Source organism: Ovis canadensis, chromosome 3, assembly GCF_042477335.2.
Source record: "Ovis canadensis isolate MfBH-ARS-UI-01 breed Bighorn chromosome 3, ARS-UI_OviCan_v2, whole genome shotgun sequence".
Taxonomy (NCBI): Eukaryota; Metazoa; Chordata; class Mammalia; order Artiodactyla; family Bovidae; genus Ovis; species Ovis canadensis.
This window is the reverse complement of record NC_091247.1, coordinates 3,488,364-3,511,913: the sequence shown is the minus strand read 5'-3', so window position 1 is coordinate 3,511,913 and position 23,550 is coordinate 3,488,364. Positions and strand designations below refer to the sequence as shown.

The following is a 23,550-nucleotide window of genomic DNA, read 5'->3' as shown; positions in this document are numbered from 1 at the left end:
GGAAATAAAACGAAACTAATCCAATCCTGACACCGAGAGAGATGCATATTTATTGCCAGAGAGCTGACAAATCCCACGCTGGATGCCAAAGCTAAATGCAACAGGATAAAAATGCATTCACTAAGCTTAAGAAATTGGAGAGCAAACAACGAGAGGGCTTTTTAGAAGCATTCGTGTCTGTACACCATTCAGTCCCACTCCATATGCAAAAGTCTTAAAAATACACACAGGAGTGACGCTGCACATGCGCCCCAAGGGCCACTCCGGAGAACGCGCTGTGCCGAAGCGCAGAACTGGAGGCCAGCCAGCCAGCGCCCGGCAACGGCGAACAGGCTTCCTGTGAAATACTACACAGCACTGGAAAAGCGAGGAGGGGGACACGGGAGCACGCGAGGGGGGGGGCACGGGAGCACGCGAGGAGGGGGGCACAGGAGCACGCGAGGGGGGGGCACGGGAGCACGCGAGGGGGAATCCAAGGCCCTGATGCGGATAAAGCAGTCACTGTGACAGGCAGAACTAAACCAGAAGAGCTCAGTGGTGTAAAAATACGTGGTGCACGAAGAAAAGCAAACCAACAGTCAACGCAAGACATGAGGCAGGTGTAAGGGGAGGCCACGGACTGGGGACCTGAACCCTGCAAAGTTCAACAGCCACGTCCTTCTCCTTAAGCTGACAGCTGGACACCGGAGTAGCTGCTCTAGGATGACCATTCCTCACCCCATACTCTAAAACTCCATACAGGCTTTTTTTTTTTCCTGGCTGCTCCAAAGCATGCAGGATCTTAGTTCCCCAACCAGGAATTGAACTCATGCTGCCTACATTGGAAGTAGAGGGTCTTAACCACTGGACTGCAAAAGTGAGAAAGTGAAGTCGCTCAGTTGTGTCCGACTCTTTGCGATCCCTTGGACTATAGCCTACCAGGCTCCCCTGTCCACGGGATTTTCCAGGCAATGGCCCTGGAGTGGATTGCCATTTCCTTCTCCAGCGGATCTTCCCGACCCAGGGATCGGACCCAGGTCTCCCGCACTGTAGACAGACGCTTTACTGTTTGAACCACCAGGAACTGCCGGGAAAGTCCCAAAAACTGCATGCATGCTTTTTACCAATTCCATATTTTCCCCAAAATCACCGTTTCCCCATCCTACTATACAGAAACTGAATAAAGCTTGATGGAAGCATAAAAAAGAATTGTAAAGCTGAAAACCACAAAATAAAGGGTAGGGGTGGGGGGAGAGAAGCTCTCTCTGTAGCTATAAACCAACTTAAAAGGAGGCCCTGCCTTTAATCCCCAGGGCGTGTCTATGCTCCTGACCGACTCCATCCACAGCACAGGCCACTCCAACTGGTGAGATCCTGTCACCGGGAACCGCCCCGTTCAGCAAGTTTTCAAAACCGGTCAACCAGACTCGTTTTTTTGAAAAGAGCTCTCTCTCCGATTCTGTCTCACTCCACAAACAAGAACCGTTTTCCCCAGAACAAAGGCAATTTTCAAACAAACGCTTCAAATGAAAAGAACGATGACACAGAACTCCCTCTCGATTTTGCACCTGAAACAAAGCATCTGAAATTAATCAAAGAAAGCCTTCGGAGCCAAGGCAATAATCAGGAGAACCACCGGGCCTGTAAAACCGCGAGAGCTGGAAGAATAGGAGCGTCTTAAATCCACTAAGCATATTTAAGGCCTAACCAGTAACAAGGTTACCCAGTTCTTCAAAACTGGAATTAACCGAAGGGAGCAACTCGGATGAAGCCCGATCCATCCGAAACGAATGCTCGTTACGGAACCCCACACCTGGGATTCGGACACACTGGAAAAGGGCAGGGGTCACAAGGGTTTCGGCCCGGGACTCCCGCCCGCACAAGACAGCGTTCGGCCCGCGGGGTGCAGGGGCGCGCCGACCCTCGCCGCACCTGCGGGACCGGCGACCCCCAACCCCGCGCGCGGGGACACCGCACAAAGGCCGGCACGGCCCCTCCCCCGCGCCCGGCCCACCTCGGCCGTAGGCCTTGGCGCAGATCCACTGCAGGTTGGCGGCGATCTTGGCCCGCGCCGGGTCGTAGCGGTCCAGCGGCACGATGTCCACGGCGCCGTCGGGCGCGGCCTCCATCCTCCTCCAGCCCTCCCCGGCCGGGCAACCGCCCGCGTCCACCATCTGCACACAAAAGGGCCGCTGCAGCGCGGGACGCGCAGGGCCGCGCGGGACAAAGGCGCCGCGCCCCTCGCCGCGTCCGGGACCCGCGTGGGGCCGCTGGTCACCGGCCGCCCGCGCGCCCCGTGCCCCCCGGCTCGCCGCCCCGGCCCGCGCCCCCGCCGTCTCACCTCAGAGCCGCCGCCGTCGCCGCCGCCGCGGGTGCTGCTGCTGCATGCTGCGCGGCCGAGCCGGGGCCCGCGGGGCCGGGGCGGGGAGCAGGGGGAGCGGGCCGAGGCCTCGGGCCGGGGCGGGGGGCGCGTGCGCGGACCCGGGGGCGGCGGCGGCGGCGGCTGAGGAGGCGGCCCACCGGCGGGAGCGCGCGCACACCACACACACGCCCCGCCGAGGCCGGCGCAGGCGCAGTGGGCGCGGCCGCCGACCCGCACTCTCCCCGCTCCTTTGCGCAGGCGCAGCGGGCGGCGGCTCGCGCTCGCCCCGCCCCTCCGCGCAGGCGCAGTGGGTGCCGCCCGAGGCCCCGCCCTTTCTCGCGGGCGCGGGGTCGCGCACCCGAGCGCGCGGGCGGACAGGCCCCGGCGGGTCCCTCAGCATCCCTTTGTCTGTACCGCGCCTCCCCCTTCCCCGGCGCTGGGTCGTCCGAGCCGCTGGACCCCAGCCGCCGCCCGACAGGCGGAGCTCCTGTGGAGCTAACGGCGACCTGGGGAAGCGCTCGGCGCCTGCGGTCCAGCGCCCCAGAGCAGCCCCGGGGTTCCCCCCCACACTCTGGTATCGCAGCGCGGGGAGCCGCCTTCCCCCCATAGCGGACCTCGGTACCCAGAGAACCAACCTCCAGTCAAGTAACCCAAAGAGCCTGAGGGCGCCTCCTACCTCAGGGTGCTGGGAGCTCGGGGACCCCACGCCGAGAGAGCCGCCTCTGGAATACACACTCCCCACCCCCACCCCGCGGCCTTGGCAGCCAGGGAAACCCCCTCCCTCTGCAGCTTCTGGAGCCTGCCTGGACCACCCGTGCCTGGGAGCGCCCCACGTGGGCACTAGCCATGGAGTCCGGGGAAAGTGGGCGTCCGGACACCTGAGGCAAACTGCACGGTCCTCACCCACGAGTGTAGCCTTGGCGACGGGCCTCAGGCACGTCTTCCAAAAGGGGCTGGCTCCGTCCTAACGAAGTCACCACCGAAGGGCCTGTGTTGGGCTAATAACATGGCCAGACCTCCTGTGTAAGTGATGCTCAGCTAAGGACCACCGCCTAACACTTTAGAAAGCCCTAAGAAAGGGCTGCTGGTTTCTCTGCCAAACACCAGCCGTCCGGAGCCCAAGGCCTGGAGGACAGCAGAAAAGAGACAGTTTCCTATGAGTAAGGGGCCCAGGAGGAAGGTCACCACGGCTCCCAGCCTCCACTTCACCCAGCGTCCTAAGCCAGAGAAGACCCAGGTTGTCAAGTGACTGTCAGGCTCCAGGATCCAGCCACAAACAGTCCTGTGCAGGCAGAAGCCTCACGCTGGCTCACAGCAGGGGACAAAACACAAATCCCTGCCCCTCTCTCAGCCTCCAGGAAGCTGAAAGAATGTGCCTGCATGTATGGGACTCGAGGAGGTGGAAGGGTAGATGAATCTGGGGGTGGGCAGGCGAGGTAAGCTGCAAGCGGGCATTTGAGCAAAGACCTGCAGGAACTGAAGGACGAGCAGGAGCGTACCCAGGCAGCTGGGCAGGGGGCAGCAGGTGCAGAGACCCTCCACAGGAGTGCCTGGTATGGAAGAAAAGGGGAGGGGCTGAACCCAGGGACACTGGTGGGAAAGAGGTGTGGGGGAGGGGTGGTGCAGATTCTGCACAGGAAGAGCTCTGAGCCCGTTCTCTGAGATGGGAAGCCGAGCGGGCTCAGTCGTGTCCGACTCTGCAACCCCGTGGACTGCAGCCCACCAGGCTCCTCTGTGCGTACGATTCTCCAGGCAAGAAGACAAGTGGGTTGCCATGCCCTCCTCCAGGGGATCTTCCTGACCCAGGGCTTGACCGTCTCTTCGGATTCCTGCATTGGTAGCCAGGTTCTTTACCACTAGGGCCACCTGGAGAGTCCATGGAGGGACTTTGAACATGGGGAGGAAGGATGTGACTGACCCTTTAGAAGGGTCGTTCCGGTTGCTGGGTGAAGAGTAGGTGGTAGGAAGGACAGGAAGGAAGCAGGGAGACCATCCCCTGACGGCTGAGGTGTGAGTTCATAGAAAGAGCAGGGATAGAGGGTGATTTTGGGCGGTTTCATTGACCTTGACTTTGTTTCCTGCAACCTAACTAGTTATAACGGTCTTTTGGAGGATTCGTTAGGATTTTCTGTATATGAGATGCTGGACCTCTGGGAATAGAGTTAGTTGTTCTTCTTCCTTTTCAGTCTCGATGCCTTTCATTTCTTCTCACCCAGGCCAGAACCTCCAACACAACATTAAATAGAAGCAGCAGAGGAGGGACTTCCCTGGTGGTCTAGTGGCTTAAGACTCCACTCTGCCAACGTAAGGGGCTTGGGTTCAATCCCTGGTCAGGAACTATGATCCTAAATGCCACATGGTATATCCCCCAAAATAAAAATGTTTTTAAGTAGCAGAGCAGATATCTTTGACTTGTTCTGCTCTTAAGAGAGAAGCATCTACTCTTTGACCACAGGGTATGTATGATGTTAACTGGTGGGGGCGGGGGGGGGGGGCTTTGTATTTATCAGGTTGAGAAAGTTCCCTTCTATTCCGGTTTTGTTGGGTGTTTTTATCTTGAAAGGTTGTTGGATTTCAGCAAATGCTTGGGGTGTGTGTGTGGTGTGTGATCTCCATCTTGCTATGGAGATGATCATGTGGTATTTTTATTCATTCTGTTAATGTAGTACTTTACATTAATAACTTTTGGATACTGAACCAGCCTCAGATCCCTCTTGGTCAAAGTGTATAATTTTTTTTTCAAGTTTAGCAAATTATTTTGTGGAGGGTTATTGAGATAAATGACATGATATTGAGTTAGTTTAAGGCATGCGATGTGATAATTTGTCCTGTGTATAGGTATATACTGTGAGATGATGGCCATCATAAGGTTGCCTGACACGCCCATCGGGTCCCCTAGTTGTGTGTGTGTGTGGTGAGAACATGGGCAATTTGCTGTCCTAGCAACTTCCAGGTATGCGATGCAGTATTGTTAACTTGTCAGCGTGCTGTACACCACACACCCCAGATGTATTCATCTTGTAACTATGCTTTTCTATATTTTGACCAAAATCTCCCCATTTCCCCCACTCCCTAGCCTCTGCCAATCACCAATACACTCTTTATGAGTTTAATTTTTTTAGATTCCACATATAAGTGAGATCATGCAGTTCTTGTCCGTCTGTCTGGCTTATGTTTCTTTAGCATGATACCCTCAACGTAAGTTCATGTTGTCATAAATGGCAGGATTTCCTCGTTTTTATGGTGATATTCATACACTTTGTCATATACTACATTTCCTCTATTCCCCCATGCTTAGGTTGTTTTCGTGTCTTAGATATTTTGAATGCTGCTGCAATGAACTTGAAGGGGGCATATATCTGTTTGAGACAGTGATTTCGTGTCCTTCAGATATGTGCCCAGAAGTGAGATTGCTGGATCACGTCGCTAAGTCGTGTCCGACTCTGCATGCCCATGGACTGCAGCACGTCAGGCTCCTCTGTCCTTCACTATCTCCTGAAGTTTACTCAAATTCATGTCCAAAGAGCCCGTGATGCCATCTAATCATCTCATCCTTTCTGATGCTGAAGCTGAAGCTCCAGTACTCTGGCCACCTGATCCAAAGAGCTGACTCATTAGAAAAGACCCCGATGCTGGGAAAGATTGATGGCAACAGGAGGAGGAGGCAGCAGAGGATGAGTCCGTTGTTTGTGATCCTAAAAGGAGGGACATCCTTAGCAGTCAGTGGTTGCAACTCTGCTCTTCCCCTGTTGCGGGGGTTTGTGCAGGTTCCGTCCCTGACTGGGAAACAGATCCCACATGCTGAACCACCAAAACAAAATAAAGACTTTCTTAAAAAAAAAGCAGGAAAGCTCTCAGCCTTTCACCACTATGATTTACCTGTGATTGTCATATATGCCCTGTATTATGTTAACTTAAATTCCTTCCATACCAAATTTGTGGAGACTTTGACATAAAAGTATGTTGAATTTTGTCAAATGCTTTTTTTGTGTGCATGTATGGAGATACTCATGTAATTTTACCTTTTACTATTAATGCGTTTTATCACGTTTCGTGATTTACATATTTTGAGCCATCCTGCATCCCAGGGATGAAGCCCACTTGATTATGGTGTATGACCCTTTAATGTGCTATTGTTAGTCCCCTGTTGAGAATCTCTATATCCATATTCTTCACGGATATAAGTCTATAGTTTTCTTTTCTTGCAGTGCCCTTGTTCAGCTTTGTTATCAAGATAATAATAATGCTGGCCTTGTGAAATGAACATGAGAGAATTCACCCCTCTAAAAGTTTTTGGAGGAATTTGGAAAGGATTGGCACTAATTCTTCTTTAAAGGCTTGGTAGAATTCACCAGTGAAACCGTCTGGGACTGGGCTTTTCTTTGTTGGGAGATTTTTTAAATTTTTGTTTACTTATTTATTGGCTGTGCGGGGGCTTTGTCACTGCACAGGCTTTCTCTAGTTGCAGCAAGCGGGGGCTGCTCTCCAGCGGTGCACCGGCTTCTCACTGTGGTGGCTTCTCTTGTGGACCTCGAGCTCTAGAGCCCTCAGGCTCAGTAGCTGTGACATGCAAGCTTAGTTGCCCTGAGGTATGTGGGATCCCCCTGGACCAGGGATCGAACCCGTGTCCCCCTGCATTGGCAGGCAGATTCTTAGCCACTGGACCACCAGGGAAGTCCTGTTGGGAAACTTTTGATGACTCAATCTCTTTAGTCGTTATTGGTCTAGTTAGCTTTTCTCTTTCTTCGTGATTCAGTCTTGGCATGCTGTATGTTTCTGGGAATTTAAGCTCTAGGCTATTTAGCCTGTGGGAGCGTGTTTATAGTAGTCTCTTACAAGTCTCTGTATTTCTGTGGTATCTGTTGTAATGTCTCTTGTTTCACTTATGCCTTTGTTGATTTGAGTCCTCTTTTTTTTTTTTTGGTTAGTCTAGCACAAGTCTTGTTGATTTTACTTTTGAAAATACTGATCTCTAGCTTTGTTGGGTTTTTTTCCTATTGTTTTCCTTTCTGCTCTAAACCCACCAGCTCAGAGCTTGAGGACACAGGGCCACACCTGGTCCTTCAGAGTCCAGCCTGGAAGGAAAGGTGGAAACTCCCTGCAGCACCGGGTGCCTCAGGCTAGCAGCCCTGACCTGAAATGAAGGGAAGTGAAGTCGCTCAGTCGTGTCTGAGTCTTTGCCACCCCATGGACTGTAGCCTACAAGGGTTCTCTGTCCATGGCATTTTCCAGGCAAAAGTACTGGACCAACCTCCTCCCAAACTCTGCTTCTGAAGCTTCTTCCCCCACCACCCCAGTTGACCCAAAGGCCCTCCCACACCCTCAGGAACAGAAATGACCACCCTTGGGGGTTATGCCTGCTCACTTCTGTTTCTTTGCCTACTTTTCCCCCAAGGCGCTCACAAGTCCCAAGCTCCCCTCATTTTTCCTTATTAACACTGATTCTCTTGGTGCGCCCCCCAAGTCACCCCAATGCACACTCCGAGTGAAATGTCAGCTATATTCGGGGAAATACAGAGCGCAGAGTAGGAAACCAAGTGTCAGCCTGACCATCTGGAACTAGGACCTAAGACAATGGCCAGGCGATGGTCGTGACCACGTTACGCTGAGCCCCTGAGAACTCAGTCTGAAGAAAAGGCAGAGTTAACCTTTTTATTGACTTGGCAGCTGCCTCTTCTTTACCGAAATAAAATAATGCCGTCTCTATTTTTAGTCTCCATTCCATGAATTCTAACGGATTTTGGTTAGATTACCACAATGTCAACAGGGACGAAGTCTTATGGAATCAAGCACCATGTGGAGCATGTAGGATCTTGACAGCTACCTGCTGGCTTCACACAGGTCACAGGGCTTCCGTAGCCCCCAAAGAACAGGCAGGCCAGCCCTGCCCAAATAAGCCTAGACGTTAGCTGGAAGCTGACTGCCAGCTGGAAGTGCCAACACAGAGAAGGCAGCCATGGATGTCCTGGGGCAGCCACTGCTCACCACTGATCCGCAGGACCACGGCCAGAGTTGCTTGTTTAAGGCACGGATAAAGAAGCACACATATGACTCTACCATGATTTAAAAACATTTAAATAGTCGTGTTTGAAGACAGCTGATTTCCGTTTTCATCTCACAGTATGTGCTGGAAGGGGTTTTCTCAGAAGGGGCCCATGGGCTCCCTCCGATTACCCACTGGGTACTTGGTACAGAAAAGGTTAGTGGCAGGTTACCTGTAGCTGGCGGGGGCCAGGGAGCCTGGAGAGACACCCCAGCTTCAGAGCCCTACAGACCACATGCCACACACATACCTGCTCAGAGCAGCTGTGTTCCCAGTAGCCAAAAGGAGGAAACAGCTTAGATGCCCCCCAGTGGGTGGTTGTGGGTAAGCACAGTACATCCACACGATGGAATATCACTCAGCCATAAAAGGCTCTGACAGGCCTTGCAATGCAGATGAACCTCGAGAACACGATGTTGAGTGAGAGAAGCCAGACATGAGAGGCCCTAGATCGTGTGATTCTGAAACCGAGAGGACCCTGGGGGGCTCCTGGGCACAGGAGCTTTTCTGTGTCCCCATTTCTTGTTGGCAGGGAATAAGCTTCAGCCTCCAGAACCTTCCCTGAGCGCCAAAGGACAAGGAAGGGAGGGAATGCAGCCTCAGGGCAGGGTCCTGGTTCTGCCTCAAGGGACATACTCAACAGTGCCCTTCAGCGCTCCTGCAGAAAACCCTCAACAGACAGGCCATGTTAACTGCCCGATGAAGCCTTCCTCATTCCAGAGAGAGGTCATGAGTCGATAACCACAGAAGCTCCGCAGGAGATCACCCGGGGCCAGACTCAGGGAATGAAGGCCCTGCACACCCTGATCAATATCAGCACCCCCTCCCCTTGAGCCACTGCCATGAAACCCCAGGTTGGGGTACACAGTTTCGAGGGGCATGAGCCTGCTGTGGCCCCCTTTGCCTGGCAAATCAGTAAAGCTCTTCTTTTCTGCTTTGCCCCAAACTGTCTCTGAGGTTCAATTTGGCACCGGTGCCCGGAGGCCAAGCTTTCAGCATCAATTCCTTTGATGTGAAATGTCCGGATCTGGCAGACCCAGAGACAGTGCAGCGTGCAGGGGCTGGATGGGCAGGGGCAAGTGACAGTCAATGGGTGCGGGTGGGTTTCGGGGGTGATGAGAATGTGCTGGGGGACTATGGGCTTCCCTGGTGGCTCAGACGGTAAAGAATCCACCTGCAATGTGGGAGACCTGGGCTCCATCCCTGGGTTGGGAAGATCATCCGAAGGAGGAAACGGCAACCCACTCCAGCACTCTTGCCTGGAGAATTCCATAAACAGAGAAGCTTGGCAGTCCAGGGAGTCGCAAAGAGTCAGACACGACTGAGTGACTTTCACTAAGAATGTGCTGGAAGTGCTGATGGTCACTCACTAAAAACCACTGTACTGTGCACTTTGAGAGAGTGGCTTTTATGATGTGGGAATCAGGACTCAGCAGAGGGCTTCCCTGGTGGTTCAGTGGCCAAGAACCTGCCTGGCGATACAGGCGACGTGGTAGGATCCCTGGCCCGGGAAGATCCCACACGTTGCGATGCAGCTAAGCCTGCGAACCACAACTACTCAGCCTGGGCTCCGCAGCCAGAGAAGTCAATGCGTGAGAAGCCCGTACACCAAAGCAAGAGAGCAGCCCCGGCTTGCCGCAACCAGAGACAAGCCTGCGCGCGACGAAGACCCGGCACAGCCACGAGCAGAGACACATCATAGAAGCGAGTTCTCACCGTCTTCATTGTATTGTACTTGAGCTCAAAAGCACAGCTTCCTCACTGTTTCCTGACTACCCCCCACTCACAGGGGGGACCAACACATTCCTTTCCAGGTACTGGGACTTTCTTCATGGAGACAGAGACAGAAACGTCTGTCTCTTCCTGTTGCTGCTTCACTGTCTGTTTACTCAGTGGGCCGGCTCAGGGGCTGTGCTTGCAAGTGGGGGCAGGTCTGTCCCGCTTGACAATCCGGGTGAAAGCCCCAGGCCATCCGTCGGCGTGGTGTACATGTGGGTGCCACACACCATGTCCTGAGTGTAAGCCTTACTTCCATTAAAAAGGAAAAGAGGAAGGGAATTTTAAACATCCTTCATTGTTAAAGAAATTATCTTCTTGGCACAAACCTAAAACGTGGAACAAAAAACGAGAATATTAACAGCACCTAGAGCCCAGATGGTCTGCGGGGCAGCCGGAACCCTGGAGCCTGCGTGAAGGGCGGCGATGCACTTGGCTCAGGAGCCCATGGCCTTGTGTTCGGGAGGCCGGTTCCAAAGTGGCAGAATCTGGACTCCAGACCGGCTGCTGAGGGCATCCTATCTCATCCGGCATCTTTAACTCACTGGAAAACGCTTCCGACAGAAAAGGGGAAAACCCTTTGTTCCTGGGACAGAAGGAGCAGCAGCCGCTCCCCCTAGACTCCTCGAGGCAGCGATGGCGGCGTGAGTACCCTGTCCTGTTGCCCAAACGTCCTTATGGTGCAATGGAATCTGATTGACAGGATGGAAAACTAAAGATCAAGTCACATGTCCCGTGCAGGTGGTCCTCAGGCCGGGTGGGCGCCGTCACAGGGGTGGCCCCTCCGGCCATCTGTGGGTGAATGTCATGATGTAACTGAACCTCGTTCACACTCTGATCTCGAGGTGTGGTGACAGGTTCGAGGAGGTCCGGCTGCTGCGGGCGGGAAGCATCGAGACTTTCTCAGTGGGATGTTGGGGGGGGGCCTCCCCCATGAGTCAGCTCGTGTGAGAGATGCCACCTGCGCCAGGGTCCTTCTGACGGAGACACCTGGCCCCCGACACTCCTGCCTAGACCAGACGGCTCCCAGGGCAGTGCTGGGGGTGTGGACAGGTGCTCAGGGCTTCCTGAGCCCCGTGAAGACTGACTGTCACACACCCCACATCGCACCGACAGTGTCCTTAGTGGAGAGCACCTATGCCAAGATGTGGCCTGCCCACTGCCCCTCCCAGCAGCGCTCCAGGGAGAGGAGACCGGGCATCAGCTGGGAAGGGGGGGCCAAAGCTGGGGGACAGAGGTGCCCCCAATCTCTCAGACCAGGATGCTGAGGGCAGGGTAGCTTGGAGGTGGCCTGCCCCTTCCGTCTCCATCAATGCCCAAACAACACCCATCGCCCCACCCCCCACTCCCGATTAATGAAAATGACACAGATTCAGCAAGCGTGCTCCTGGCTATTTACCCAAAAGAGCTGGAAACTCCTGTCCACACAAAACCCGCACATGGATGTTTGTAGCAGGCTTATTCTTAACTGATAAGACTTGGGAGCAACCAAGAGGCCCTTTTCAGGAGGTAAATGAATAAACCGATCCACCCAGACAGTGGCCTATTATTCAGCACTGAAAAGAAATGAGGTATCGAGCCACGAAAAGACACGGAGGAGACTGCAACGCGCATGGGTCAGTGGGAGGAGCCAGTCTGGAAAGGCTACACTTTCCAACTACGTGACACTCGGGAAAACTGTGGAGACAGGTGAAAAACTGGCGGTTGCCAGGAGGAGGGAGGGAGGCGTGAACTGGGGGAGCACACGGGATGTTTAGGGCAGTGAAGCTGCTCCGTGTGGTGCGATTTTTTTAACCGTGTTGATTTACTTCCGGCTGCACTGGGTCTTCACTGCTGCGCGTGGGCTTTCTTTCTGGCTGTGGCGAGCGGGGGGCTACTGTCTAGTCTCCGTGTGCGGACTTCTCATTGTGGTGGCCTCTCATTGCACTCCAGGCACACGGGCTTCAGTAGTTGCTAGCTTGCTCATGGGCTCTAGCACACAGGCTCAGTAGCTGTGGCGCTTGGACTTAGCTGCTCCTCGGCATGTGCGATCTTCCTAAGTCAGAGATCGAACCCTTGTCCCCTGCCTTGGTAGGCAGATTCTGAGCCACCAGCGAAGTCCCTCTGTGCAATATTATCATAGTAGATTGCACTGTGTGCCTGCTCAGTCGTGTCCGACTCTTTGCAACACCATGGACTGCAGCCCGCCAGGCTCCTCTGTCAGTGGAATTTCCCAGGCAAGAATACTGGAGTGGGCTGCCATTTCCTCTTCCAGGGAATCTTCCCGACCCAGAGACTGAACCCGCGTTCCCCATGTCTTCTGCTCTGTAGGCAGGTTCTTTACCACTGAGCCACCGGGGAAGCCTGGGTACATGTCGTTATGTATTTGTCAAAACCACTGAAAGTGCACCACTGAGAGTGAATCCTACCAGAACGGTGGGGTTTAGTTAATAACAACGCGCTAGCAGGGCTTCAGCTGGAACACACGCACTGCACTACCGTGAGATGTTAAAAGGGTGTTAAAAGGAGACACTGGTTGCCGGGGGCGGGTCGTGAGAACACTGTACTTCCCCTCAATATTCTGTGAACCTGAAACCACATGTGGGCTTCCCAGGTGGCTCAGTGGTAAAGAATCTGCCTGCAAAACAGGAGACCTGGGTTCGATCCCTGGGTCGGGAATGGCCCTGGAGAGGGGAATGGCCACCCACTCCAGCATTCTTGCCTGGAGAATCCCATGGACAGAGGAGCCTGGCTGGCTACAGTCCGTGGGGTCACAAAGAGTTGGACACGGCTGAAACGACTTAGCACACAAGCACAACACCACCAAAAAATAACATCTATTAATGAAAAAAACAAAGCAAGACCAGGGCCCAGCTGTGCAGCCATAGCTTCAAGACCAGCCCCACCAGCCCCAGCCCAGCTTCTGGGCTCCCCTGCTCTTGAGAGAACCCCTCAAGGCTGGAGGGAGCCCCAAGGCCAGCTCTGCCAAGCTCTCTGCCCACCTGCTCCGTGCCAAGTACTCAGTCCTGTCCACACTTTTGCTGGCCTGGAGCGTGCCACTCCCTGCTGGGACACTGTTGCATGCACCTGATCTCCCCAGCTGATGGCCGCGGCCCCCGCGGGCCACCTGCCCCAGGGCTTCACTGCCGGACCTTCCATTTAGCGCTCATGGGAACCTCTGGGCAGGACTGGCAGGATGGCCTGCTCACCGTGGCTAGTGGGCAGCTGGGCACAAACCACGACTGCAGGGGGAGCCCCCTAGGAGAGTGAGGGGGCACAGACCCAGCATGGGGGGTGCTGCCACGGGGTCCCATCCACGCACTAACTGGACCTGAGGATCCCACAGCTAGTCAACCTCTGGGAGAGTCCTGGGGACACTCGAGTGACAACCGTGGCTGACCGGGACCTGGCCACCCAGCAAACACCGCACACCCCAGCACTCAGCCGGAGACGCCCAGCCTCCCGACCCTCCATTCACAGACACTCCCCCAGGGAGAAGTGCTAATTCAATTTAAGCTAGATTAATTAACAGTTAATCTCCCCCTCGCGAGAGAGGCAGGGAGAGCCTGTCGGGAGGTTTGGGCTGAGAAGGACCGAAACCATCGCCACATGCCGTCGCCCCTGCTCCCCTGGGAGAAGCCATCTGCTCCTTGTCCTCCAGGTCCCCTCTTGGGATTAGCCTGTCCACCCTGACTCTGCCCTTTGCTGTCCCCTTGTCCACCTCCTGGGGGCAGGTGAGCCCAGGACACACCCCAGGCTACACACGCTGCCCTGGCTCCTCTGAGACCACCAGAGCTGCCCCCAGCCCACCCCATCCTCGCGCTGCCCAGACGCTCCCATCCGGCACCACCACCAGGCTGCGATGCAATCGAGCTGTGACGTGCATGGACGCTGCTTCCCCACTGGTCAGCAGAGCGTGGGCCCTGGGTGCCAGCCCTCGTGGCAGGACTGGGAAGGGGCAGTGGGGACGCCTTGGATGGATCGAGCCTCCGTCACCCCCAAGCCCAGTGATGGGGTCCGTGTCTCCGGCCAGGGCCAGCACTTCCTGCGACACTGGCCTCTGAGCACGCGCTCTCCCCACCACCCCCGAGTCCACACTCTGCTGCCCTGCAATCCCAAACACTTGGGCAGGACTGCTTGCCACGCGTCCTGCGGAGCCATCTGAACTTCTTAACTCACTGAGCCGTTAATTTTATTTACTCATTCATTTTTGGCTGCGCTGGGTCTTCACTGCTGCGCGGCTTCTCTCCAGTGGCGAGGCAGGGGCTTCTCACTGGGTGGCCTCTCTTGGTGCAGGGCATGGGCTCTCGGGCGCTCGGCTTCAGTAGCTGGAGCTCTGGGCTCAGGACTCTGGGCTCCCGGGCTCCGGAGCACAGGCCCAGTACTTGTGGCTTTGTTGCCCTGCGGCATGTGTGATCTTCCCAGACCAGGGACTGAGCTCAGCCTCCTGCATCGGCTTATCCCTGGGCCAAGGAAGCCCTGAGGTGAGCTTTTTAAAATAACTGCGTTAGTTCATTGGCGATTCAACACCTTTGTCACAGAGCACCCCTCCCCCCAACCAGGCCTAGTGGGGGATGTGGGTCCCAAATGCCTGGCTGGCTTAGGAACCCTGGGTCACATCATATCCTGCAGGTGCCCCCAGGGACAGAGGGCCGCTCACCCTGAGCCCACTCTCCTGAGTCCACTCTCCTGAGTGGACGCTGCACGCGGATTCCCCTACAGCCTCTGAACAGGGTCCCAGGAGCCGAGGTGGGGTCTCCGGCGTGGTGGGTGAGCTGCAGCACCCCAGAAGCCCCTTCTGGTTCAGGCCATTTTTCTGCCCATGATGAATGCCCCTCAGTCTCACTACTTCCACATCTAAACTTGCAGAGACAAAACCACAACACCCCCATTTGACGGTATTAAAATATCGCTCTTAGAAACGTATCAGGGCTTCCAGGTAATGCTGGTGGTAAAGAACATGCCTGCCAAAGCAGGAGGCATAAGAGACCAAGGTTCGATCCCTGGATGGGGAGGACTCCCTGGAGGAGGGCTTGCCAGCCCACTCCAGTCTTCTTGCCAGGAGAATCCCATGAACAGAGGAGCTGGGTGGACTACCGTTCATGGAGTCATGGAGTCAGACACACCTGGAGCAACCTAGCACACGGCACACAGGTATGTACCACCTGCTAGTCCTCTACGAGGAAACATGCAAGCTGGGCTTAATAAACCATTTTGATTATAACAGCACCACAAGCCCAGGTGGGAAATCTGAAACCCACGGACAAACATGAAGGAAGAGTGAAGACTTCATGTGAGACCCGGGAGAGCCCAACTGGGTTCTTTCCAGATTTTTTCTGAAAGCTATTAATTTGGCTGCCGTGGGGCTTGGTTGCAGCACGTTGGGTCTTCCGGTATGGCGTCTGCAGACCCTAGTTGTGGTGTCCGGGCTTCAGTAGCCTCCGCACACAGCCTTAGTGGCTCCTCAGCATGTTGGATCTCAGTCCCCCAACTAGGGATCCAACCCACGTCCTCTCCGTTGTAAGGTGGATTCTTAACCACTGGACCACCCGGGAAGTCCCTTTCCAGACTTTCTGCTTGCCTTTTCCCACCGCGGATCAGAGAGGCAGCTTAGGGGTTGGCCTCCTCCTGGTGGGCTTGTCCTGTGTCCTTCCAGGGGCAGCGCCTGCCCCTGGCCATCTGGACGCCCTTGCTGCTCCCCAAGCCTCTGCTCCGGACACGGCCGCTGCCCGCCGCCTCCAAGGAGAGGCTCCTGGGTGCTGTACCCACGGCCTCCCTACCCCCGGGCTCAGCCCTGGGCGTTCTCCTCTTTGTCGCCTTTTCATGAATTTCCTGGGAAATGGAATCTATTAGTTTGGTGATAATGAATAGATGATAAAAGAGGTTAAAAAAAAAAGATACAGGTGAGATGGGCTTAAAAATCATAAAAGTTGTAACTGGAAAGAAAGTTGGAGGCAATCTAGGATTTTTCTTTTTCCTCTCTTTTTCAATATGGGGGTGAAATTCACAAAATATGAATTAACCACTTTCCGGCGCACTGTTAGTGGCGCTTGACTCACTCACAGTTCTGTGGGGCCACCTCCATCTGGCGTCAGCACGGCCGCGTTGCACCCCAGGGAGACCCCTTCCTAGCCCCCAAATCCACTGACTTTCAGCCTGTGATTCTGCCCGTTCTGGTCGTTTCATGTGAGTAGACTTGTGTGCTATAGGAGCTTTGTGCCTGGGTCTTCCATCTGGCCTCCAGGCTCCGTCCGCCTGCAGCCCACCTGGAGAAACCGTGGTCCTGGGGAACCACGCAATCCCGCACTTGGCAGCTGCGGGCTCCCTACGCCCCAGGTGGCCAGTGGTCACACTCAAGGCCCGGCAGGGCCAGCACAGAACGCTGGGGGAGCGGACACTGCTGCTCAAACCTGCTCCCCACTCCTCCCAGCAGGGTGAGGACAGGCAGCTGTAACCCAGCGACCTCGGGCTTGAGCTCTGGGCACCGAGACTGCGGAGACGCATCTTGAAATAATCCTGCCGAGAGCAGCCCGACTCCTCAACTCTGGGTACACAGCTGGCGCCTCAGTCCTTCTGAGACCACACGCAAACCAGCCCGTGGGACAGGACGCAGCTGAGGGACGGGGAGGTGCTCTCAAAGGGGCCAGGGGAGGCGGCGATGAGCGCGTGCTGCCTGGGGGAGGTGAGGTTTTTGCAGGTATGCACACGGGCGTACCCCCCAGAGCCGTGCTCTGAAGGCCGCCAGAGATGGTGGGAAGACGTGCAGGAGGAAAGACAGAGCAAGCCGGGCGCCTGGGCCCTGGAGAGTCAGCGTCTGCTGTCAGCAAAGACTGGAGGGGCTGCTGGTGGAGACTGGGGTCCCACAGCCCTTTCCTGGGGTCTTGGAGCCAAAGAGGGCGCTCTCTGGGAAGAAGATGATGCCGAGAACAGCCGCCCCCGTGGCCTCTGCCCACATCCCGCCCACCACCTTCTCGGCAGGAAGGCCCAGCTCAGGGAGAAAGTGCAGCCTGGCTTTGAGCAGCCCAGGGCATGGAGACCCAGCCCCCGAGTCTCGCCTGGCAGTGAGTCGGGGGTGGGGGGGAACGCTCCTTCCCTCCGGTTACAGTGGGTTCCCTGTGGAGAGGCTGCTGTGTGACCCAGAAATCCACACCCACCCCAGAACCTGCGCCCTCATCTGGAAAAGTTATCTTTGCAGATGTGACTCAAGGGTCTTAAGATGAGATCCCCAGGCCTTGGAAAGGGGCCGAAAACTGGGAGCCCTGGGTGTGGCTCAGCTGAGACCCCTGAGGGGCGGGTCTGCGCAGAGACGTCTCGGCAGGACGCCAGCCCAGGCGAGCGCCGCGGGTGTCAGTGCCTGTCTGCGGGCATCAAGGTGGGCCCCGGGGTCGAGGGCCTTGCTTTGGCGTCAGTGACAGAAGTCCCCCCGGCCCACCACCAAGTAAGGGCCTCTGACAGCCTTCCGTGCTCTTAGGAAGAAGTCAGCCTAACATCTCACGGGTGACGGCAGCTTTGCCCTGCCCTCCAACCTGCCCAGCCCCCACGTTTCACTGCACTGCCTGGGCGCCCTCCGGCCCTGCCCAGACCTGCTGGCCCAGGGGAAGGCAGCTGCCCCTTCCTGGGCTGGAAACGGGCTCAGCCCCACCCCCACCCCACGTCTGCTGGCCAGGCCTCTGGGCCAGTCCCCAGGGCAGGCGGCTCCAGGCCTGGTGAGGGAGCAGCAGGGCGGCTCTGGGGCACAGCATGGCGTGCGGGTAGGGAGCAGCCGCCCTCAGCAGGGCTTGTGGAACCAGCCCTTCCAAGGGGAGTCCTGGGCACAAGGCGGGGCCTCTGCCTCCCCTGAAAGCTGCTACTTCCGTCCCCCGGGCCAACTTGAGCTGAGTTGGCTATCACGTGCGGGGCGTGGGCACTGCCAGGAGAGGCTTAGGAGGGTCAGAGCTGGGGGGCCATTCTTCACAGGAGGCGGGACTGGCTCCCAAGAAGGAAGCCCGTGGCCCCTCTCCCCGAGGATGGCCTCAGGGGTCCAGGTGGGCCAGCTTGCCGGGAAGGCCTGCAGCGTCTGTGCTTATCTGGCCCTGCCCGCAGGCACGGAAAGCAGCACCCCCAGGCCCCGGCCCCCGTCCTGGGCTCCTGGGGCAGAGGACACAGGCCAGCCTCGGGTCCGAGGTTCCACCCAAAAGGCCTGCGGGCGTGTGTTGGGCCTCAGTGACCGCCCCTCAGCGTGCGGGGCCCTGGGGTCAGGACGGACGGGCCCTGCTCCAGAGCCCGGCGGAAGGAGTGGCCGGTGCGCAGACGCTGGGGCTGGGATCACCAGGGCGCGGTGGGGACTCCAGCCGTCACCCTCAGTGCCCCCCATGGCTCCTGCGAGCAGCCTGGGCATTCTTACAGCCTGGCTGCCGCGGGGTCTGGGGGCTCCTTACAGGGCCCTCAGGGCCAGAGTGAGTCCTGGTGAGAGGGTGGCCTCCACGGCCTCAGGCCCGGCGGCCACCTCGCTGACTCTACAGCTCATGCAAGAGCCGCAGGTGGGTGTCACAGACCCCGCTCCACAGAGGTGGGGGACCCACTCCGAGGCGCCTCACGGGTTTTTCTGAGATCCTAAAACGGACCCCATGGGGCTCTTCTCTGGAAGGAAAGCAACTCCATCTTGGCCTGTCTGGGGGTCATCCGATGCCCAGCTTCCTGTCTGCTCTCCAGGGGTTCTTTCCGCTCAGCCTGCCCAGCCTCAGTCCCCAGCTTCCAGCGATACCACGTCCCTGGCCCGGGGCCCGATCCCGTGTGTGACGTTGGCGGAGCAGGGCGGGCCCTGTCCCCACCCGGGGTCCAGAGCCACTCAGAGGCCCCGCGTCACCGGAAAGACAGCACAGGGGAGCCTGGAGGTTAGGAGCACACCTTGCTCTCAGCCTCGATGCTCCTGCTGGACAGCCCACACGTGTGTACGTGCGCAGGGCCTGGGCGAGGCCACTGTGGAGTGCACGTCGGTCACACTGTGAGGAAAGGCCTTCTGGGGAGACAGAGCCAGGCTCTGGGCAGGCCAGGCTGGGGAACCCGGTGCTGGTCTTGTGAGATGTTGTTGTTGGAAAGGGGGCGCCCGGGCTGGGCGGGTCAGCCTGCAGCAGGCGGGACTGAACACACAGCCTCCCACCTGGAAGGCTGTTCCTCTTGACTCCGAGACTGGCCCCGGGCTCAAACTGCCAACGTGACAAGGCAGTCATCTGCAGCGAGGATGAAGGAGCAGAGGTCACGGAGGTGATGTCACATGTCACCCAGCCAGTAGAGCTGCAGTCCCAGGGCTACGGCCAGGCCAGGTACCTCTCTGCCCGCCCTCAGCGGCGGCCCAGGGGCACATGGTTCAAACCTGGGCATGCCTGCTTGCCTGCACCTGGTCAGACATGGGCTGCGGCCGGGGCACGCGGCCTGGGCTGTGATGCCCAGAGTCCCTGGGCAAAGCAGGAAGGTGCTGAATTCCAGTTCTCAGAGGGAGAGCACGGGTGGGAGTGCTGAACACCAGCAGCATCCCGCCTCCCCCCAGCTGTCAGCACGGAAAGCATCTTTGCAGCCACCACACCCAACCCAACCTGGGCCCTAAAGCCAGGAAAGCCTAGGGTGGGTGGGGTGCCCTGGGCACCCCATCACCCTGGAAGGTGCCCTTTGAATAGTTTGGAGGTCTGGACAGCTCAGGATCACCTAAGGGGGCGGGGGAGGCGGTCCTGCTTGAAAAACACGGTTTCTTTGAAGCCTACAGCCTTCCAGACACCAATGCCAGGCTCACACCCTTCCCCAGCCCAGGCCTGCCCCCTCCATACACCCACAGGGAGTCACAGCAGAAGGGGCAGCCCGTCAGGGGTCCCGGGTGTGGAGGGGAGGTGGAGCACCCAGCACGGGGCAGCGGGGGTGCAGGGCCTGGGAGCAGAGGCCACAGCGGGGCCTGAGGAAGCCCACCCTCCATACCCACCCAGCCAGGACTGTAACCCGGCAACAGGCAGACTCCAGGCTCCCCTAGCCTTCGGACGACCCCCACGTGCTGCCGGGCCAGCTGTCCCATCAGTGTTTCCTGAGTGCCACCAGGGCCAGCTGGCCCTAGAATGGGCACAGCAAACACTGCCCCCCACCTGCTGAGAGTGAGCCCCGCCCCTTCTGCCCCTGCTGCAGTGGCCAGGCCACCTCTCCATGTGCCAGAGGACAGGCCCGGTATGATGGGTGAGGACTTTCTCTTTGGAGGGTTGAGACCGGGCTCTGGACTGGTCAGTCCTTGGAGAGCGGGAGCCCTCAGCCTCATTAAAAGCCTCGTAGGTGAAAACCTGGCGCGAGAGACTGGGCTGGGGAAAGGGCGAGCATGGCCCGGTGGGCGTGGCCTGGTGGGCGTGCCCTGGGCGTGGTCTCGAGGGGGCGTGGCCGAATCCAGGCCCGGGGAGGATCAGCCCACTGGGAGTCGCATATGCACTCTTCTCCCAAGGAAGAGCAAGCAGGCTGGGCTTCCCAAGTCCCCAGATCGGGGTGGGAGTCCTCACTCGCTCAACAAGCTCAGGGGCACGAACAGGGACAGAGGCAGGCAGCACCAGCCGGGGCCTCCAGGGCCTCGGTACGGGGAGCTATCCTCCTAAGAACACTTTTCAGGGACTCGCCTGTCCAGAGCCCGGTCGGTTCCCTGACTTGACCTTCTGAAGAGAAAGTCCTCCACCAACCCAGAGCCCGAGAGGGGCGGGACCGAGGTACTGGAGCAGCAGGTGGCCTCTGAGCAGCCCTGCGCTAGGAAGAGGTGCTCACAGGCTAAGCAGGGGAGGTTCTCCTCTGGCCTTCTTGCCTTCTCCCCACTCCACACCAAGCTCCCAAAGTTGGAAACGACACTGGGTCTCCACGTTGGCCACGTAGCGGTAGTATGGGTGGTGTGAGCTCGAAGCTCTAAGGAACTCTCGCTAATAACCAACCATGAAGATTCATGGCCTGGAAAAACAGCTTCCACTCGACGTCCTCGACTCCTGATGGTTCCTACGGAACTGTCAAAGCCACCTCCACATGGCAAAGCTGCGCAGCACGGGGATGAACAGAAGGGACTCCTGGGGAAGACTGTCAGGCAAGCAGGACATTGAAGGTGAAGCCCCTCGCCTCCTCATTCCTGCTTCTTCTCATGCTGAATCCTCCGCACACCTGGCCCTGCCCTTGGGGGTCCAAACCCTGAGCAGCAGCTTGTCCACTGACTAGAAGGGGCTTCCTTGCTCTGCGTTGCTTTCCTTGGGCCGCCAGGCATCCTGCAGCTAAGGCTTCACATGGAATCATATGTGCCTAGAAACTAACTCAGCTTCAAATTCAGTATTGTTCATGTGGACAGAAACAATCACTAAACAACCTGTAACAGGAATAGAAAGGGGTTTTATTTGAGCCACACTGTGAAGAAAGCTGAGCGCCAAAGAATTGATGCTTTTGAACTGTGGTGTTGGAGAAGACGCTTGACAGTCCCTTGGACTGCAAGGAGATCCAACCAGTCCATTCTAAAGGAGATCAGTCCTGGGTGTTCATTGGAAGGACTGATGCTAAAGCTGAAACTCCAATACTTTGGCCACCTCATGTGAAGAGTTGACTCACTGGAAACGAGTCTGATGCTGGGAGGGATTGGGGGCAGGAGAAGGGGACGACAGAGGATGAGATGGCTGGATGGCATCACCGACTCGATGCACATGAGTTTGGGCGAACTCCGGGAGTTGGTGATGGACAGGGAGGCCTGGCGTGCTGCAATTCATGGAGTCACAGAGTCAGACATGACTAAGCGGCTGAACTGAACTGAGGACCATCGCCTGGGAGATTCAAGAATTGCTTGAATTGTGTTCCCAGACTGCAAAATGGGGGCAGCTTGTAAAACCAAACCCCACAAATTTTCATCAGTTGTTTATCAGGAATCAGGGGCGGAGCTGGCAAGAAGGAAGGGTGCTGGGATGGGTTGTTGTTGCTCAGTCAAGTCTGACTCTTTGCGACCCCACAGACCGCAGCACGCCAGGCCTCCCTGTCCATCACCAACTCCTGCAGTTCACTCAAACTCATGTCCATTGGCTTGGTGATGCCATCCAACCATCTCGTTCTCTGTCGTCCCCTTCTCCTCCTGCCTGCAATCTTTCTCAGCATCAGGGTCTTTTCCAATGAGGGTTGGGGTCTGAAATTCAGTTGCCAGCAGAGACTTTGAGACCATAAGGCTGCAGATGGTAGAGGCTAGCAGATACTGTTTTGAGGTCAGCCGGTGATGACCTTGAGTCTGATGCAGTTCAGAAAATTCAAGTTCTCAGTGAAGCAGGAACCGTCTGAAACCACATCCACAACAGCTCTGGGCTCCTTCCTGGAAGCCTGAACCACAGTGACTCTGTGTGATGGTTAAACGCATTCTGTTCCTCAATGGTTAAAGCAGGTACACGTCTGATTCATGTCCATTGAGTCAGTGATGCTATCTAACCATCTCATCTTCTGCCACCCCTTTTTCCTGCCCTCATTTTTTTCCAGCATCAAGGTCTTTTCCAACGAGTCATCTCTTCACATCAGGTGGCCAAAGTATTGGAGCTTCAGCTTCAGCATCGGTCCTTCCAATGAAGAGTCAGAGTTGATTTCCCTTAGCATTGACTGGTTTAATTTCTTTGCAGTCCAAGGGACTCTCAAGTCTTCTCCAGCACAATTTGAAAGCATTGATTCTTTGGCACTCAGCCTTCTTTATGGTCCAACTCTCACATCCGTACATGACTACTGGAAAAACCATAGCTTTGACTATATGGACCTTTGTTGGTAAAGTGATGTCTCTGCTTTTTAATACACTGTCTAGGTTTGTTATAGCTTTCCTTCCAAGGAGCAAGCGTTTTTTAATTTCATGGCTGCAGTCACTGTCCGCAGTGGTTTTGTTATAGAGGGAGCCTAAGTCCAAGGGATGCAAAGCCCTGCCGCCCGCCCTGCCATGACTCCCACCCAGCCTGGCTCAGTCTGGTGGTGAGTGGCCTTGGCTGCACAGCAGCGAGGCCGCCTGTGGGCACTATCCCACCTCCTACACCAGGCACCTTGGACCACAGGCCCCACTGCCGAGGCCTTCCCTTGGGCATCTTTCCCACACTGCCAGGTGCTACTTGAGACCCACATGGGGCTCACGGGAAGAAAAAGTCCTCCAGGAACCACAGTGAAGGGCGTCAGACCGCAGGGCCACGGGCCGGCTCATCTTGAACATCCCCCCACAGGCGGGTGCAGAGGGCCTGGGGCAGCCACAGCTCAGGGCCCCCCATGGAGATGCTTCACAGGAACAAGAGCCCAGGTGGGCCATCAGTGCCCAGGAGACACCTAGCTGTCACGGTCCCTGCTCTCCCGACCTGGAACAGCAGTGTGGGAATCGTGTCTGAGGAGGGCTGGCTGTCCAGGGGGATACAAGGGACAGGATCTCTTCAACCAAAGCACA

General features: G+C 56.7%; 1 protein-coding gene across 4 annotated transcripts in view; it reads right to left on the bottom strand.

The window, feature by feature from the left end:
* Window positions 1-2,591, bottom strand: part of CAMSAP1 (calmodulin regulated spectrin associated protein 1) — a 46,127-nt gene extending 43,536 nt beyond the window's left edge. For all 4 annotated transcript variants that reach the window (XM_069579931.1, XM_069579932.1, XM_069579933.1 and 1 more), the window contains exons 1-2: window positions 2,321-2,591; window positions 1,994-2,153 (exon numbers count right to left, since the gene is read on the bottom strand). In XM_069579931.1, the coding sequence (XP_069436032.1) occupies window positions 1,994-2,153 (160 nt within the window). In that variant the 5' untranslated portion in view covers window positions 2,321-2,591. The remainder of the gene's footprint in view (window positions 1-1,993; window positions 2,154-2,320) is intronic.
* Between the last annotated feature and the right edge of the window lie 20,959 nt (window positions 2,592-23,550).